Source organism: Eurosta solidaginis, chromosome 1 (genome assembly GCF_040869045.1).
Source record: "Eurosta solidaginis isolate ZX-2024a chromosome 1, ASM4086904v1, whole genome shotgun sequence".
Lineage (NCBI taxonomy): Eukaryota > Metazoa > Arthropoda > Insecta > Diptera > Tephritidae > Eurosta > Eurosta solidaginis.
In genome coordinates, this window is record NC_090319.1 from 375,015,859 (window position 1) to 375,029,463 (window position 13,605).

At 31.5% G+C, this 13,605-nt stretch overlaps 2 protein-coding genes across 5 annotated transcripts in view; one reads left to right on the forward strand and one right to left on the reverse strand.

Moving 5' to 3' along the window:
* The window catches only part of Cad88C (cadherin-88C), a 68,436-nt gene extending 68,066 nt beyond the window's left edge, over nt 1–370 (forward strand). The window contains exon 18 of the mRNA XM_067763091.1: nt 90–370. Within this exon, the coding sequence (XP_067619192.1) occupies nt 90–288 (199 nt within the window). The 3' untranslated portion in view covers nt 289–370. The remainder of the gene's footprint in view (nt 1–89) is intronic.
* A 2,328-nt stretch (nt 371–2,698) lies between these two features.
* The window catches only part of l(3)L1231 (lethal (3) L1231), a 78,035-nt gene continuing 67,128 nt past the window's right edge, over nt 2,699–13,605 (reverse strand). For all 4 annotated transcript variants that reach the window (XM_067763094.1, XM_067763097.1, XM_067763095.1 and 1 more), the window contains one exon: nt 2,699–12,473. In XM_067763094.1, the coding sequence (XP_067619195.1) occupies nt 12,175–12,473 (299 nt within the window). In that variant the 3' untranslated portion in view covers nt 2,699–12,174. The remainder of the gene's footprint in view (nt 12,474–13,605) is intronic.

Below are 13,605 nucleotides of genomic sequence, written 5' to 3' on the forward strand. Positions count from 1 at the left end.
ACTGCTTTAATAAAAAAAGAACTCGAACTTCTACATAACCCCCATCACGAATTGTTTTCATATATTTCAATTTTTTTTTTTTTTTGCAGTCAAGCTGGTCAAGACTCGTTGGATGATAATTTTCTAGCCATCGGTACAATGGATATACACGAAACGCTAAAGGGCACCGCAAAGCTCTTCAATCACACAAATGACCTCAATCGACATTTTAATGTTTACAATCAAATTGATAAGCTAACAAGTAATGCTCAAATTCTAGCTCGTAAATTAGAGACTACAGAATTATAAAATTATATTTATACTAATATCTATCTATAATAATTTCAAAAGTATAAAGTTTAGCAAGTATTTAAAACTAATTTATTTTTGTAAATAAGTAAAATAAGTTAAAGTAAAATAAGTTAATTTTGTGAATAGAATATAAAAACTTTATCCAAAAAATTCGAAAACTTCAGAAGTTTGAGTCTCATATTTGGAAGAACTTAAATAAAAACTTTGTTTATCCGACCATGGAAGTTGGTATTTTTAAATCGAAGAAATTGTAAGCGAACCATGCTATCGAAAATGCGTCATGCTCTGTTGTCGTTCTTCTAGCAGTGTACGCTAAGGCACAGACTACGGAACGCCCTGAGGCGCTATAAAAGTGTTGACGAAATGACGGGCTCAACGAATATTAGGTTCTATGACCGCGCTAAATAGATTCGTTTCTGGCGCACGCAACAAAACTATTTCCCTCGGCGGGGTTAGATTCAACACATTCCCGGCGCAAGAGAGTTTGGAGCTGGCCCACTGCATGGAGAGCTGCTCTGGGGATGAAAATTTGTGGAAGGGGCGCAACAAGTTAAATGGGGTTACACCGAAATCGCAGCCCTTGGTCGGGAAAAAACCCGAGTCGTTCCGGTACATAGAGCCGGTTACCATGGGAAGCTAAAATTAGCTCGATGCTGCAGTTGCCTCCTCTTGACCGTTGAAAAAGTATCTAAAAACAGAAAATAACTGATAAAATTTGCTTATCACTCTAGTTGCTATTATCTTACTAACATATGTAGGTAAGTATGTACATTAGGGTGGATCGATTTGTATGAACGAAAGTTACCGATTACACGCCACCGATTTTTCGATAGGATTTGGGCTCAGGAAAAGAAGTCCCACTGCGCATACCCAAAAAAATAATTTTCGAGCCTGCGAAATTTCATTTTTTGACTTTTTTTCGACTTTGATTTTTAAGGTTTTTTTCATGACCTAAAAAATTTTCATTTGATTGTAAAATTTTCATGTATACCCTGTCCGACGAGTTTTTGAAAAACAGTTTTTTGAAAAAAAAAAACGTTTTAGTCGGACAGGGTATACATGAAAATTTTTTAGTAGGTCATGAAAAAAACCTTAAAAATCAAAGTCGAAAACAGTCAAAAAACTAAATTTCGCAGGCTCGAAATTTTTTTTTTTTTGGATATGCGTAGTGAAACTTTTCTTGCTGAGCCCAAATCCTATCGAAAAATCGATGCCGCGTAATCGGTTAACTTTCGTACATACAAATCAACCCACCCCAATGTACATATGGGGTATTCCATCCCATTTCAACCAAGTTTTTTCTTCTTTTTCTAGCTTACGAAAGACGTTTTTCAGAATTTTTTCAAATTTTTTCATCCAATTAAAAAAAAGTTATGAATTTAAAAAAAAAAACACCGTTTTTGTTTTCAAAATGCTATAACTTTTTCAAAAATTTACCGTTTGGGATCTTTTTTTTTTAAATTTGTTTTTAAATGTACTTTTCGGAAAAATACAAAAAAAATTTTAAGGTTTTTTTTTTTTTTGTAATTTTTCAGTTTTTCGAGATTTTGAATTTCGCCATTTTTTTCTCATAAAAAACTTCAATCAATTCTGCAATCATCCCCACTAATCCCGGAGTGGGCCGATATTTTTTTTTTATTTAATTAAAAAAAAAACTTTAAAAATTTAGAAAAAAAAAGATTCCAAACGCTCAATTTTTGAAAAAGTTATAGCATTTTGAAAACAAAAACGGTGTTTTTTTAAAAAACTCATAACTTTTTTTGAGTTGGATGAAAAAATTTGAAAAAATTCTGAAAATCGTCTTTCGTAAGCTAGAAAAAGAAGAAAAACTTTCAGCCAATTCTAAAGGGGTCGGGTTCAAAATTGGTCGAAATGGGATATATAAATCAATTAAGAAAACGACTTGTTTTGGTTTTTTTTATTTTTTTTTTCTAACATTTTTTTTATTTCATTTTTTGTTAATAATTTTATTTTAATAATACAAAAATAAATCACAAATGCAGAAACTACGAAAGAAAGTCACTTAAAAAATGTATGCATGTGAGTCTTTGTGTGTATGTGTGCAAATAATATTGTATGTGGCAGAGGTCACAAAACACGTAAATATGTATGTGTATATGTATATCGCAGCATACCTATGTACATAATTTTATATGTTTGCTGTTTTTTTTTTCTTGTTTAGTTGTATATAATTTTTCTTTTTTATCTACCTAATACATTTTATTTATTTATTTTGTGTATTAAATCAATGTTTATATCCCTTCAAATATATGTATGTATGTATCTATGCAGTCATATAATGTATAGACAAATTTTGTTATTATAAGTTATATAAATTAAATTTTAAAAAATATATACATCTTAAAATTTTATTTAACAAAATTTTGTTCGATATTTGCAGTTTCTATTTTATTTTTATTTTTTTGACAGTTTTTCTTCAGTATAATTTAAAGCAAATTTTTTTGTACAATTTTATTTACTACAACAAAATATACTAACGTTCATAAACAAAAGCATGAACTTGATGTGTTTTAAGAAAAATGTACCGTAATTAATTTGTAATACGATATATAAGTTTATTTGTTGTTGTTGTTGTCGGGGAGTGCTGCTTGTGTTCCAAATATTGTCTGTTGGTTTTTACGTTGCTTAAATACGACTGTCGTGCGAACGTTTCACATTGAAAATTGTGCTTGAAAATGTTTTCCTCGAATTGCTATATTACGATATTACATATATTTTTTACATAATTAGATATTATACATAAAATGCACTAGCATATTCATCTGCATATCGCTCATTTACTTCAATAATGTCATAACTCAAAAAACACAATTTTCCAGGAGAGCCATTCAAAGATTTTAACGGCCATATGTTGCGCATATAAAGGCATATTTTCATTTTTATAGCACGTGGTAAATTTTTAACGGATCACAAAGATTTTTTTATACAACCTAGATCATGATATTTGGTACGTTTATATGTTATTAACTCAAAAGTTATGATTTTTGAGTTATGACACTATTGAAGTAAATGAGCGATATGTACGATTATGTGTATTAAAGCGGGTCAAATTTTTTCCATCAGGATTATAGCAAAAACGTAATCTACAGATGATTCTAAGAAAAATTGCTGAAGACACCATAGTTCTAAGTTCGATTTTGAGTCCCCCACTTTTGCAAAATAGATATTTTGCCATATGAATGTAGGGTTTGGCCAAAAAAGCTTCATAGCTTCTGATGAGTTATAGGAAAAATATCATATTGGGCTTACTTTAAAGGGATTTTACATACATTTCCGAATCTGTATTAATATCTATAGGGTTTTTGAATTTTAGTAGAGATATTAGGCTTAAATTATGAGAAATTTGCCTAAAATTAACTTTTAACAAATTTCTTATGGGGAATTTTTTTTCTTTACAGCTGAAATAAGTTCACAACATTTCCAACAACTTTCATTCAGACAGTTTTTCTTTTTTTCCAATTTGTTTTAGTAGAAAAAAAATTTCAAAAAAAAAACCTATATTTTCAAGTAATAAGCAAAAAAACACTATTTTTATAATTTTAATGTAATTTATTTAAAAAATTATTTTTTTACTTAGAATTGACCATTTTAACGTATTTTTCAAAATAATAATCTTTTTGCTCTCCATTCGTGGTTGTTTTTCACGACTTTCTGCTGTAACAGCTTTACTTCACTTTTTTCTATAACACGTTTGGAAACAGATGTTAACAACTGTACATATCTTTCTCCATCCAAACAATTTGAGCCGCTTTGGTGTGTATATATGTATATTAGGGTGAAGTGATACCCTATGGATTTTTTTTTTTCGTAATGGCCTAGCAATGAAAAGTTGTCTTTATAGGAGTTAACCAAAACCAGCAAATATTATTTTCGTAGAATGGCGTTTTGAGGTGCCCCCAGCCCCAAGAAGTTGAGCGAAATAATCGCGATTTTACAAGCTCATTATTTACATATTAATTTTATTTCTTTTATAATATACGTAACTTTAGTAAAATTACATATTATAACTAAAACGACTAAATTTTAATTGGTGTTTTAAAGTTTTTTGTTGATAATAGTATGTTTCTAATCAAGTGTATAATTAAGAGTTTTACAAGCACATAGTTGGCCATGAAAATCAGTAGGCTTTGAAATCAATGTGCATAATAACAACAAGCGAAAGTAAATCAATGACAAAAAAACAAAAAAAAATTTTGTACCTACCGTCTTTTTCAAACATACGATGAGTGAAATAAAAATTTTCAACCTTATTTCTGGGCCCGTATTACATGTTACGATCCGTGATCGAAACTCATTTTTTAAATCACAAAAGCTCTTGAAAGGTGAATCGGATTAATGGCATATTTGTACTAGCGACAAATAGTACTCGTTATATCCATTCTTTATTATAATTTTTAAAATAAGTTTGACAGTTGCATAGTTATTGCTTGAGTGAAAATAGTTTTCAGTCACTGATCATAACACGTAATAGGGACCCTGGTCTAGAAAGTCAACTTTCTGGAGGTCAACCAAAAGCGAGTTCGAAAAAAAATAAATTCACTCCACCCTAATGTATATATATAATAATACTCGAGCGTAAATGAGTGAAGTTGAATATTTAAAAATGAAAATTAAATTAGTGTACGAAAGATGGAAATATTCAATGTATAAGTACGTATATACAGCTGGGATTTTAAGAAATAGCAACGAAAATGATTTGCAAATTATTTCAATTATATTTTCTTACTTTAATTTCGCTAGTTTCAAACAACAATAGAATGATTTGCATAACGAAAACTTTCTAAACCCATTCCGAAAATGTTTTCGAAAAAAAGGTCGAAAAGCCGTTAAAATTCTTAATGAAAGTTTCGAAATTTTTATTTAGAAGCAGGTTTGTAGTCTTAGTCATTTGAGACTAGAAAAGTAAAAAATGTGAAGTCCCTCAAAATTGAACTGGCCGACCCGTGAGGACCTCACATACATAGTGTTGCCAGAAATTTGCTCAACGACCAAACTGAAAAACCTTATAAAAAACCAGGACCTGTGTTATAAAATAGCTTCGTCCTCTCGGCAAATACAAGAAGCTTTCTAGTACCCATGCTACTTGCTGCTTCTATGTATGTAGTTCTGATAGCTATTCCACTCGTTTCCTCGATCGTCTCCTCCCCCAGCCGGCACTTTCTACATCTGCTTTAAGTGCAAAGGCCTATTTAAAAGCATGTTACGCCAGAACGCAGTGTCCCGTCAGCATAGGCATTAGCTTTCAATTTAAGAGTTGACGCGACTGCAGTTTAAGCTATTTTCCTCCAGTGTTTCTTTCTCTTTAGTTAAGGGGTACTACTTTCGTCGGAAAAACAATACAGTGATCTGACAGCTTGTAGGATTTGTTCATTTCCGGATGTGCGCAGTATACCGCAGACCCTACTCCTTCCATTACTTTGGAACCATCGGTATACCCGTGTATCGCGCCCTCTATCCTTTGAGCGCCCTTTCGCCAACCTTACACCTCTACTGTGACTCTAGGAGACCCATCGATGCGCAGGTAAGGAACTACATAGTCTGTCCGTCCAATATTTAATGACGCTATGACTATGACTACTCTCACCGTAGATATTGAGTCTCGTTGTAGTTGTTAACCCTATCTTCTTCGACACCAGGTCTACAGGTAAAACGTTCAGAATGACAAACAGTGCAGCCGTCGGAGTTGTTTTTAGGCCTCCCTTATTTGCTTTTAAAAACCCCAGCATTCTTTGACATGCGGCACCGCTTTCGAGGAATCTGGGCCTTTAAAGTTTACATTTAAATATAGAAATATTCGAATTTCAAAAAAGTTTCGAAAATTTTTACAATTTTTTTTTTTAATTTTAGCTTAAATAAAATGGTTCGAGAGCCCTCTGGAGTTTTTCGAAATGTTTTATAAATGACTTCACTCAGAATTGGCTTATTTTTACCAGTATACAAATTTATTCCAATTTCAAGTTTTGTTCATATGTTTTAAAGGTGTAAAAGTGTCGAAAATTAAAAAAAAATCTAAAAATTTTAAAAAAATATAAAAATTTGAAGAAAATAATTTGAAAATAAAACAAAATTCATTCGAAAAGTAAAAAAATCGAAAATTAAAAAAATCCAAACTTTGATGAAAAAACCGAAATCACAGTTAAGAGACCAATAATCTTTAGTCTCACTAATGGCAACTTCTAAGCGGTTGAAAAACTCATTTGAATTTTAAAATTTTTTAATATAACCCTCCAGGTTCCAACAAATTTCGAACAAATTAAAAAAAAAAGATTTGAAAATTATATATATTTTTTTATGTCAAAAAATTGGAAATACGTTTTAGTAGTCCATTAAATTTTTGTCTAGAATTAGAATTTCGTCGCCGCTTTTTCCTGCACATGACCAAAATTGTTATTATTTTTTTTTTAGGCTAGTTTTTTGGCCAATCAGGTACACCAAAGCAAAAAAGTGCCATCATCAGTGTCGATCGAGGGATTGGTGACTTTGAGAGCTTAATTCAATGAGCTATAACGTTACACTTTCGGTTTTTTGATTTAAAATACAAAAAATAAAAATAAAAAATTTACTTTTCAACTGGATTTCGAGTGGCTCCAAAATGTGATTTGTAGAAAAAAAATATTTGAACTATAAGAAATTAAATAAATAGTTGCAAATGTCTATTCTAGCTAAAAGCTAACATAATAATTGCGGTGGCAATTCTTTTTAAACTCTTCCTTTTTTATTTTTGATATTTTAGGAAATTCATAGCAGCAAAACGATTTTAAATAAATTCGAAAATTTATGCAATTTTGTAGTTCAATCACTTTTAGTCTAAAAAGTACAAGTTAGGGGTTTCGTGTTGAGATTTGACACTTTAATATTTCCTTCCATACGAAGGCGACATAGCTTTATTTTTTGAAGAAAATTTAAAACAAACTTCGAAAAAAAATTTCAAAAATCAATACGACTTTGGAGAGAACTATAACTCGAATTTTATTACAATAAAATTGATTTGGCTACAAATTTGCGTAATAAACAGAATTCAGAAAACTCTAAATAAAAAGTTCGAAAATTGTCTAAAAATTTCTCGAGTTTTCCTATTTTTTCGAAAACGTTTTTGATTTCGATTTGCATAGTTTTAGTTACAAAATTCATAGAGATGTTTCCTAAATTATCAAAAAAAAAATCTAATCAACGAAATCGGAAGAAATGGCCACTGTAATTTTCGCATTCCCTGTTGTATATATATTTCTTTTGTCACCTAGATTGTTCATCAAAAACAAGACATACACACATATGTATATACAATGTACACATACACAAAGTTTAATTTTTTAAGATATTCATACACACAAATTTAAATAACATAAATTTTAAATTTTTCTTTACTTTACGATTTCAGATTTGCTTAAACACTGCGTAGTTGCAGTGTTATAAGTTTTTTTTTTGTTTTTTGTTTTTTATTTAACTAAAGCCATTTATCACTAAATTGTAAATACATTCTGATATAAAATAATCTAAATATTTTACGAATTCACGTACAAAACACACAAGTCGTTAATTTCAATATAATAGTTAATAATAAAACATAAAATATAAGTAAAAAAAAGTTTAAGACAACGCAAAATAAAAACATATATGTATAAAGATTTATCTTAAAAATAGTAGTTATAATGATTTATTTTATAATAATTTATTTAATACAATGCGCGGTTATCAAATTGGTTATCGGTTATAACTACCTACACTTTCAAACATTTTTAACGGAAATTTACCGTTTTTTATTTTTTTTTTAATTCAGTCCACAACACATTTTTGTTTGCAATGCCAAGTATGAAGAGAGCAATACAAAAATCGATTGCAAATTTAATTTTGTGAATTTAGTACAGAACAGATCGAGGTTACACACCTAAAGCGGCATACAGTGGGCCAATTTAGTAATTTTTTTTTTCTAAGTTTCTGATACTCCCCACCATGCGGCATTGCAAAAACAAGACAAAAGTTTTTTTCACCAAAATCGTATATGAACACTTTTGTTTCGTTTTTCAATGTGTCTTAAATTTACGTTTGTGCATACATATTTCATAAACCTACTATTTTTAGTGTAACTTGAAGTTCAACGCACTTTTCAGTTATTAGTCTAAACGTTTTAGATAAAAAGTTCCTTTTAAATTTTTTGTTAAATTGAACAAATGCTAGGGATATGAGGATGAGTTTGAGTAAATGGACTGCCCTTTCAGTACCGCCCTTCCTTGGAATCAAATCGAAAATTCCGAAAATGTTGAGAATTTCACTTAGAATTTCAGAAAGATCTAATCAAATTGTTTAACGAAAAATATATGAACCAATTCCAAAAAAGACTTCGAAAAAATTCAAAAATTTTATAAGTTTTTGAAAAAATTTATGAAAGTTTTGAATATTCTAGAATTATAGAAAAATCCTAGAATATACCCACTGCAGTTAAGCTGTCGTAAGAGGCGACTAAAATATCCAAATGACTCAAGTAGCGCAACCCTTTTAAGAGGCTGCCAGCGCAATTTATAGCTTCTTCAACCCAATTGTCAACCTAACCTACCTGAATCCTGTTTCTTTAGCAGGAGAGGCTCTAGCGACCCAAAGTTCCTCATGGAACTAGGGTGTGGGGGTGGTGTGGCCTAGAAGATTTAATGTAGTCATATTAAATCGTTCCCGAGATGGTCGTGCTTGTACTTTAAAGGGCCTTGTTACCGGAACGTACCGGATCTATATCCGGCAAAGGACCATCAACATCGATAACAATCCCCGAAACCACTGGGAAGTACCATTATCGCTACAACAACAACAACACAAATTGTTTCACGTAAAATATGTAAAGCAGTTTCAAAAAGGGTTTAAGAAAAAGCTCATACATTTTTTACGAAAAATTTGTGAACCGATTTCAATTCAAAACCGTTCTTGAAAAAACTGGAAAATTCAATAAGCTTTTAAATCTGTATGTAAATTTCGTTTTTATATAGAATAAAAAAATGCATTAATTCTCTAACGAAAAATACGTAAACAAATTTCAAAAACTTTTTCGAAATAATTCGGAGTATTTGAAAATATTTACGACAGTTTCGAATTTCGAGTTTTCAGAAACTCTCTGTGTATGCAGTTTTGTAGTTCACAAAATTTTAGTCTAACAAAGTAAAAGAGATAATTTGTCAGAATTTAAATTGTTTGTATTTCCTAAGGTCAAATTCATATATGCAATCTTGTTAAATAATAGTAAAAAAAGACAAGTGAGCTTGTTCAAAATTCTTACATAAAGTTGTGTAAAAAATTTATAAAATTGTATTACATAGTATCACACTTCGAATCAATTTACAAAATAGCACACATTTAATACAAATTATATATTTCCTAGGTAATCCCACACGTTTGCTCATTTAACATGAAATTAAAAATAAAAATTCAGTTGTTCGATAATACTATCATCCCCTTCTTCTCCCCTTACAATTGAATGAAAGTGTTAAGTTTTTTTTTTTTAAATCCACCAATTTTTTTTGTAATGTTTTACATAATTTCATAAGTTACAACATTTACTGTTACGCTTATGACTACTTAATCAAATCAGCTAACTGTTGCTACTGTAATTCATTCAGCACAACGTTTATATATAATTTAATATGTATATTTTTTTGTTTATTTTATTTGTATGCATAATTCCGGGTTATTATTGATATTTTTCATTCATCAGTTGGACCCTTAATTTTTTTTATAACGTATTATGCATGTATACTTGTGTATGTACAACTGCTTTGCACAGTGGGACCACAAAAAATACATTGCAGTTTTCTAAACTCAAAATAAGTATGAAAGCTAGCGTACGAAAGTAGAAATACAAAAGCAAGCGAAAAGTTAAACATTGTTGAGTAGACTCGTGAGTGCTCATAAATTAAATCAGTAAAAGGCGAAGAAGAAGCCGGAATTCTTAGGCGAACTCGAAGGATAAGACGATCTTTAGAAAGGGTTGCGCTCCTTATTAAAAGAAGCATTTTCGGTTGCGCGAATCCTCGGGTTTAGAGTTGGGGAAGGCGAATTTTTTTAGGTATACGAAAATGTCCAGCAATTTATATGTTTTTCGTTTTTGTGTAATAAATAGAAATCCCTGAGGGAGATGCAAAACAGTGTCGAAACCCGTAGGATGAGGAAGTAAACATTTGTTTTATTTTAAAAGAAAGCCGGCCAGAAAGCTCCAAAAAATACTACTATACTGGTGTACGAAAATTTTTAGACAAATTCAGAGAATTTCGGGCATATTTTCAGACTTATTCGAGTTCGGCGCCGATTTTTTTTTAGGTGAATGAGATGGTCTAGATGGTTTCACCATATTCGGTTTACGGTACCCAAGTGCGGTATGAAAAAAGAAATATTTCCGTTTTCGGATCCTTAATCTTGGCATAAATACACGCCTTGGGATATCCGATTCAAACAATACATGGGCGTTAATCGATTTAAATCCGACAAAGCATTGTGAACATAGCTTACGCTTCCCATAACCATCAGGAGAATATATAATGCGTTATTCATTATTATAATAGAAAATTGAGTCATAAATGAGACACATAAATAAAACAGGCGGGTTAGGGGGTCAGAATATTCCCGCGGTAGGTATGCCTGTCGTAAAAAGCGTCTAAAATACCAGATTCAAGGGGCTGTGTAGCACAATCGTTTCAGGTTGCCAGCGCAATATATAGCTTCTCCAAACCCAATTGTCAACCTCCTCCTTATGGAACTTGTGGGTGGGGAGGGAGGGCTGGCCTGAAGGTTTAATGTGGCCATATAAATCGTTCCCGAGATTGTCGGGTTAGCACCTTAATGGTGCTGTGCTACCGGAGCGTACCGGATCTGTATCCGGCAAAGGACCATTACATCGATAACACTCCCAAAGCCTGCGGGGAGTAACCTTATCGCTACAACAACAACAACAACAGGCGAAACATGAAAGCAGCGATATATTAACGATTTGCTTACTTTTATAGAAATATTTTCATATGAAATTTTTTGCAATTAAGAAAAATGTAATTTACTTGTCATAATCCAACTGGGATACAAACAAAATTTATGTGATAAATTTAGCTGTGAAATTTAAACGTCTGCAGTATCAGACGTATGTTTAACATAGAAAAATAACTGGGGTGGCTTTCAGTAATTCGATAGTCGACACTCAATTTGTGTTACGGAAAGCGAAAACGATTATTTTATGCTCGTTCTTGATAGATATCGAATTACGGAAAGCCACCCCTGTATATATGTAAAAGCATAAAGAATTTCTACTTCACAGTCATAAAACAGATCTAAACTAATACATACATATTATATATAAGCTACCTTATTTTTGTATATATAAATTATTATAATTAAAATTAGAATTAAGGATTTTAAATAAAAGCATTCCAACATTTCGTGCATACATAACTTTATGCACTGTCAAGTAAAAATCGCAATTAAACATTATAGCTAAATTTATATACACATACATATCTGTTTATTTAAATAAGTATAAAATAGATCCAAAAAACAATCAATTAAAGACCGATATGCTAAAATATGTATCGAACCTTTGTTCCCAAATTTAAAATAGCTTTCTACATTATTTTCCTGTTTTTTGCTTTTATTTTGATAATTTTTTTTTTATTTTTTGTAATTTTTTTTTTTTTTTTCAGTTTATCTAGGTGTTTATTGTATTGTTTTTTTTTTCTTCTTTTATTTTGTATATGAATTTAAGTTATTTAAATGAATTCTTTTGCATACACACTCGCTCTATACTTATTATTCAATTAGTCTCCATTGAGGCATATGCATTTGCTTAGTTGAATAGCGAGCGACTGCGGTATTACATTTGTTTGTTGTACCCACCAGCATTTACGCTTGTACAAGACCACGTATATCGGTTATATTTGCACCACTGCCACCACCATCACCACCACCTGCACTATTACTACCACTATCAATGAATAATGTTGATGTATCAATGCCAGATGTGGCGTCTGGTGAACGCATAACTGACGATACAATAGCATTGCTATCAGCTAGAATTTCGTCATCGTCGGGAAAGTCTCGTAAGAAATCAATGTCCGTTCCGATTGTCTGTTGAAGACTCTTAAGATGTTTGTCAGCCAATTCAAGCGCACGCTCGACCTCTTCGCGCTCTTCTTGATGCACTGCACATATGAGAAAATTGGAAAACATTTTCATTAGAGATATCTGTACATTAGTGCGGGTCAAATTAATTGTTGAAAAGGCACATCCAGTTTCTGAATCTATGGGTCATACTGAGTAATATTGTACATTGGCCCATAGGTCTGAAATGAACTTCGAGCCTCCCTAATTTTGTTAGAAAATTTTATATCCCAATCCGAATCCGAATTTGACATTTATTTTCATATATTTTATTTGTGAGAGCCGTTTTTCGGATTGAGATATAAACTTTTCTAACAAAATTAAGGAGACTCGAAATTCATTTCAGACCTATGGTCCCATGGACAATATTACTCAGTATGACCCATAGATTCAGAAACTGGATGTGCACCTGAAGTTTTTTGCCCCCATTTTTACCCATACAATTTGACCCGCCCTAGTGTACATACTTACAAAAAATTTGAATATAACAGTGAGCAAAATGTTTTAATTTTTAAAGCGCCTATGCGTCCAAAAAAAAACTGTTGGTTTTTTTTTCGTCCAAAATAGAGCACAGCGAACACATTCTGGAGTGAATTTTTGTTTGCAACGTATGTGTAATACAAAATTTGAATCTTTTGGAAAAAACTCAAAGAAAGGCGGTCATTTGTATTGAACCTTGGAGTTGTTTATATTTGTAAGCTATTTGGGGTATCAAAAAATCTACAGAAATTAAAAGTTTAATTTACAACTAGATATTTAAAATGAAAAATTCGAAACATTACATCTTTTGAACAAACTGCCGTATTAAACTAGGCCAAATTGATTTGGGGGGTGGGGTTACACTGATACTGTAACAGGTTAAACTCTTATCTATCCAGAATCAAGCCAGACATACAAAATGTATGCCCCGCTTGCAATGTGTCCCCACATGACACCAACCATCTCTTTAATTGTAATGTGGAACCAACGCATCTAACACCCCTCTCATTATGGTCCACCCCTGTTGAAACAGCAAGTTTCCTTGGACTCCCGTTAGAGGATATTGATGACAATTTATGATCGGTCGCACCTATTGGATGGGGCGAAGCACAGCTACAACAACAACTAGGCCAAAAGCTTTTATTTCTGACTACTGGACCCTAAGTCTGGCTGCTTTTAAATACGAAAGATTTA